The 6,192-nt window shown below is 33.8% G+C and overlaps 1 protein-coding gene across 1 annotated transcript in view; it reads left to right on the top strand.

The window, feature by feature from the left end:
- The window catches only part of LOC149155052 (structural maintenance of chromosomes protein 2-1-like), an 82,117-nt gene extending 81,267 nt beyond the window's left edge, over window positions 1-850 (top strand). The window contains exons 20-21 of the mRNA XM_089443767.1: window positions 89-232; window positions 344-850. Of these exons, the coding sequence (XP_089299893.1) occupies window positions 89-205 (117 nt within the window). The 3' untranslated portion in view covers window positions 206-232; window positions 344-850. The remainder of the gene's footprint in view (window positions 1-88; window positions 233-343) is intronic.
- The last annotated feature ends 5,342 nt before the right edge of the window (window positions 851-6,192 follow it).

Raw genomic sequence — 6,192 nt, forward strand, 5'->3', positions numbered from 1 at the left:
TTATCTTAGATGAGGAAAACATCTCTATTAATTTTTTACATGAATACTGTCTTTAATGCGGCTCACTTGTGATGTTTTCAATGGACAGTTTATTGTTGTTTCGCTAAAGGAAGGCATGTTTAACAATGCCAATGTAATATTCCGGACAAAGTTCGTGGATGGAGTGTCTACTGTAACAAGAACGGTGCCGGCAAAACAAAAATAAGAAGGATTCAGACGGCAGCTCTGAGCGGTATGTTCAACCGTATAACTTTTGACAGCAACTTGGTCAATTTTCCTGCAAATATTAGATCGCAGGAATTTGTGTTTATTAATTTTCCATTGCCTAAAATTATTAATGCAGGAGGCCATTGAAGGAGAATAAAGTGATAGAGATCAAACAAGTGCTTATAAACTATTAATCGAATCGAATCTCCACCTGCTTGAACAGAAGTTCAAGTGTTATTTCCCATGGGTTGTTTCATTAGGGATATCGTTGCTTGCATTACTCGTCTGAAAGAAATGATAGAAGATACTATTCCTTCTCGGAGGTCTATTGTAAAGGTCTTAGATTTACATGCATTGTGCTATATGTATTTGGCAATACAGTTTGTCAGTTTGTATATGATACACGAAAGTTCATTTGTTATTGAGAATAATCATATATCATATAGAATCTGGCTAGAAATATATCTTCGTTTCTGCGGTTTGTTTGTCATAACGTCAAGTACAAACTTGTAGATGTTAACATCTTCCGCAGTTGCTAAGAAAGTTTGAGTTCTTTGCTCACCAAAACATAACTTATTATTTACCATGTATAAATGTGAAAATATTGAAAAATTACAGAGTCGGCCATTATTTTGTGATTGTACTTGCATCTTCAAATCAAGTCTCCTCGTCGTATCTATACATTAAAGATTTATTACTGTCAGTAGTCATGCAGAGAGTGAGGCCTGGCCTTATTTTCTGCAGTAGGCTACAAACTGGGAAGAAAATTAATGGAGTTATTCCTGTCTATGATTAGGCTAGGCCATGTATCTTGGTCTTTCTCTGTTTTTCAGTACGATTTTCAGATGCTTATTATATCTATTTTCTATTATCGCAGCCTTCTATATTACTTTTCTTTACGGTAAAAATTATAAAATCCTGTTCATGGCCAAAGTTGATGATTTGCTAAAATTCTGTTTTTTCTGAAACAACGATTACGAACTGTTTAAACCAGCCTTGCTGTTGTCCTTTACCATGATTGGGAATTTCAAATTAGTTTTATGAAGAACACCAGTACAAAAACTGGGTCATTTTGACGGAAGTAATTCCCTTCTTTTTCCTGGCTAGCTACCAAAACTGAAATTAAAGCCTTGAATCAAACAGAAGATGATCTGCTGAACTCTAGTAGAAATGGGATTTGTTTTATCTTCAATGAAAATTCAGAAAATTGGGTGCCATATTTCTTGTTGCTGCTGTGCCCATATCTGAGAACACTAAATGACATCAAATAATGTAACTGGTGGTTTTTAAATGGCCTTTTACTTCTGTTGCAATATTTTACATTTATGGACACCGGTGTTTAAAAAAAAGTTATCATGTCATTGAATTTTCGTTCCAGTACATGTGCGGAGATGGTACAACATTTCAACAGATGAAACAATGAATTTCATATATATATATATATATATATATATATATTTTTTTTTTTCCGTTTTTTGGTCGTCTCAAATTATCTCTTATATGAGAAACCACACATAATTCCCGAAGATTGACTTTTAGTTCGTTATTGATTGATACGCATGATCTCTTTCAAATTCTTAAGAGGCTTCATCAGGAAAACACATCTTTGAGACTCTTTTGATGAATCTATTTTCAGTGCATGCTCTATAAAATGTTATACGGATTTCTTAATTTTCATTCCTCTACCATTATTGTTGAGAACTTGTGATTGGGCACACTCAGGATTGTCATTCGGTTTGATCTACTTGTAAACATATAGTGCCATAAAATAAATATAATCGAACGCACCGATTCAGTAAAAGAAAAACATGTTGTGAATGTCAAGAAATATATCCTTTTTTTTTTCAAAAGAAAAAAGCAGGATGTAATTATATTAGTCAAGAAATATATCCTTATTTATTGCAGGACAAAAGCAATTACAAACCCTTTTTTTATATGCGATAAAATATTTTAAATTGTAGGATCGAAGGTTTGTCTCAAGTTAAACATCGTTTTTGCTGTTCACACCTGGAAATTGATGGTTTTTTTTGCTATCAAATATGTTCATTTTGTTCCATTAATACATTTAACATATTTAAAAAAATTATATTTATATATATGATATTTTTGTTTATCTTGTTTCAGAATTGAATATTTTTTGTAAAAGTTATGACATAATCTTTTATATATCTTGTATCACTTATAAGCGTGTATCAATTTTATGATTTGAATAATGGAAGCATAATTTTAGTACGATATTTTGTGAATTAATGGTAAGCCTCGTCTCTTTTGGTAAATAAAATTATATCATCACATTGTAGAAAGTGCTAGGCCTATATATAGCTTTTGATCTCACTTTTCTGATCATAGAAGTCAAGGCTGTAATGTGTATAAAGATTTTTCAAAAACAAGATGGGGCAATCAGAATTCAGCTTCAAGTTCATAATATCAAAATGTAGATTTGCAATAAAGTCTTAGCTTTCTTTTTATAAAGAAGATCCATCTCTTAACTTGTCTTCTCCTTTTGTTTTTTTTCAAATGTTCCTCGTAGTTTATATTATTAGAATTTTTGTTCGTTGTAAAAACGAAACTATCTGTTTGCAACCTGTTCATTTCCCTGTATTGAAAGTACTCAGAAATGATGAATGAAAGTATCATACTAGAGGTTTGTTAGTGGCTACAAAACATGACACACCCCCACCCAGCGTTCCACGTCGTGTGTCAATTGTGTTGGATACGCGGAGATTGCCATCCAACTGTTGGCCAATCATGGTGGTTTGTAGGTGTGTCCAATGAGTGTTTGACACTTGGAATAATGTTTGTTCTGATGTGATTGACTGCCAGATTTCTAAAATAATGTTAAAACAATTTCAAAAGCTGTGTGCGTATGTGCTTTTAGATGTCAAATAATGTTTCATGCAGTGTTATGCTAATTTTTTTTTACATCTTGATATTTAACATTTGGTTTCTCTAATTGTAAGATTTTTACAGTACTTTTTGCAATATTAATCTTAGTGCGAAAATATCTTTAAACCCTGCAACAAAATAGAAACAAACAAACAGATAAGTAGTGTGAAATTCAAAGAAAAACCCACTTTAACTGATTTTAATTCAAATTAACCGTCTAAGACTCAAACCAACTAACTAGGCTCATCTTAATTGATCCCGAATAAAATTTACCAGCTTGACTCAATCCAACCAACTTTGCTCAAACGTTACAATGACTGCACCTAAAATTAAATGGGCCAGCTAAGCTCAAATGAATGAACTTAGCACATTTTGGCTCAGGGTTTCTAGCTTGACTTATCCTAGTTATCTTAGCTCATCGTGGTTCAAGCACATTGTCTAGTTTTATTTTGCCTCAACAATATTGATTTCAACTTAATTTTTCTATCCTTCTTTATTTTTAGCATCTTGACTTAACTTGTCTATAGCATCTTGACTTAACTTGTCTAGGCTAGCTCATTTCTCATTTTCATCCAAAATTAATGGAAACAATGATCAATGCATTGAAATATAAATCCAAAAAACCCATATTTTTTTCATGCTTCAAATACATGTCCAAACCAAGAATAATTGAGTGAATCAAGAATTTAAGCATCTCTCACATGACTAATGCTTCAAATGCCAAGTGAACAGTTCACCAAAATAATAGTTATGATAATTTCACAAGTCAAGGTTGATGAAGCCAAGAACTCTCAATTGACCTTCTAAATGAATAAGTGCAACTTAATAAGTGGCTTAACCCAGGGATCTATACATGACCAAGAGAATGTTGGGCTGCTCACCAACTTAATGGTCCTCACAACAAATTAAACAAGTGTTGCTCCATTAAAGAACACCCCACATAGGCAACAATCAATGTTATCAGAACTGGATTGGAATTGTTGGAACTGGCCAATATGATTGGTTTGGGCGCACAACCAGTTCGGTTAGGGCTTTGAAACCAGAATAGGCCAGTTCGATATCGAACCAGCTTATTTCACCAAATCGTCTAGTTCATGACTTGTTCTATGCGGTCTGTACCTCCATGGGCTAGTGTAAAAAAATTGCCACCTTTTTAATTTTTTTTTTAGTTGGGTTTCCCACTTCTAATTCTCCCCTAGGCCAGTTTATTGCTATGCAATTGATGGTAATGTTGAATTCTTAAAGTTAAAGTGACATTTTTTTTTATTTTCCATTTTCATAATTTTACTTAAATATTGTGTTAGTTCCAGTCTTCGCAGCCTGTCACCAAGGATCAACATGAGCTCTTACTATGTTTGGTTTTGTTAGATGTTTTGCACATGATGTTCAGCACAAAACATGTCACAAGTGTGTCCATCAGAAGAAACTCTGAAACATTTTTCCAATGGTATATCACCTTCCATAACCGGTTTCTAGATTAGAAGATATGATCGAAATGAATGAGTGATTCTTGGTTATGCATGTTTTGAGCTCAGTGGCTGTGCACAATGACAAGTTTAGTACAAAATCAGTTTTTGAAAGAATGGTAAGGAATTTTTCAAAAGTGAAAGAGGTTTTTGTTCATCACATACCAAATAACAAAAACCTCCTTCAGTTTATGCACAGGTGCTACTATGTGGGAGATATACAGTGATATTTGGAGCCTACATTTAAAGAAAGCAAAATTTTCATATTTTTTTACTGTTTTAGTTATTTTAGTGCGGGGCCATTTTACAGCAGATGGAAAGTAATTTTGAAAAACCCAAGGAGGTTTTTGTTAACCACGAGCCATATAACAAAAACCTCTTTCAGTTTATTCACAGGTGTCATGGATTGGGATATGTGACTGGATCTTTACAACTCATTTTCACAGATTTAATTTTTTTATGATTTTCTATTTTAGAGATGATTTTGTGGAACAGATTGCGAGCAACTGGAAATGAATTTCCCAAATTTGAGAGAGGTTTTTCTCCATAATGACCTTATCTACAAAAACCTCTTTCAGTTTTGTAACAGGTGTTATGGTTTAGGAGATACGAGTTCATCTTCAACACCTATTTTCAGAAATTCAGCCCAAGTTTAATGTAACTGATTCTATTTTGAAGAAAATGGTTGAGCTCAATCCCTTAGTACAAGGATGAGCAAATGTATATATTTTATGAATTTCATAGTGTAGGGGTTGGATTTTGGTAGAAGGTTGGACTTTTGAGAAAGCCTTGAGCTTCATTGTACACTCATATCAGCATTTTGGCTAAAGAATTGAGACCAAGATTTGCAGCACTCTTTGGGATCCATGTGGCAATTTGTCTTGGTACAGTGCTTTCTTTTGCATTTGTGAATTTACTTTATGTGTTATGTGTAACATTATCTATCTTGTTTCTTCCTAACTAAATCAAACAAGAGTGAAAGTAGAATCCATTGAAATTGCAGTGCTCTACTTGAGGTTTGCTTTATTTTTTGATGTTTTCAGCTGTTTGGAGAGGATCCATGGCTTTTCTTGCCCTCTTCAACTCTTCGCCTGTCTAATCCCTCCATCTCATTCGATTTGAAGTGCCAAAATCAATTGCCTACTTTGCCCCATTGAGATCTCTGCAAGACTGAGCCTCATTCCCTGCACCCAAAATCTCCCTTTTCATAAGAACCAACAAACACATCATTTTATTTAATCAAACCCTTTGCACATATACCTAGCTTAAGATCAGTGGTTAAATCAGTCATCTCAAGCCTTTAGTGATCATATCTTGCTGAGATTGACCCGGAGAGAGCCCTCTCCCGACCTGGTAGGGCTAGCTACCAGGTTAAGCATGGTTTGATGTTGGTTCTGGATCCTACCTTTCTCAGCCTGAGGTAGATTTAGGCTCTAACATATTTAACATTACCATGAAATGACTCAAGATGTTTGAGAGTAGTTCCAACCTTATTGGATTTCATATGGAAAAAGTAGAATTTTAGATTTTTATCAAAATCAAGCAGAGTTAATAATTTTCAGGATTTTAGGATTGAGTGGATTGCAAAGTTGACATTGGATTTTGTCGTGTATGAGGGTATGAAACTAGTATT

The sequence above is a fragment of the Pinus tabuliformis genome, chromosome 9 (genome assembly GCF_031772625.1).
Source record: "Pinus tabuliformis cultivar Carrire ecotype Pingquan chromosome 9, CPIR1, whole genome shotgun sequence".
NCBI classification, from domain to species: domain Eukaryota; kingdom Viridiplantae; phylum Streptophyta; class Pinopsida; order Pinales; family Pinaceae; genus Pinus; species Pinus tabuliformis.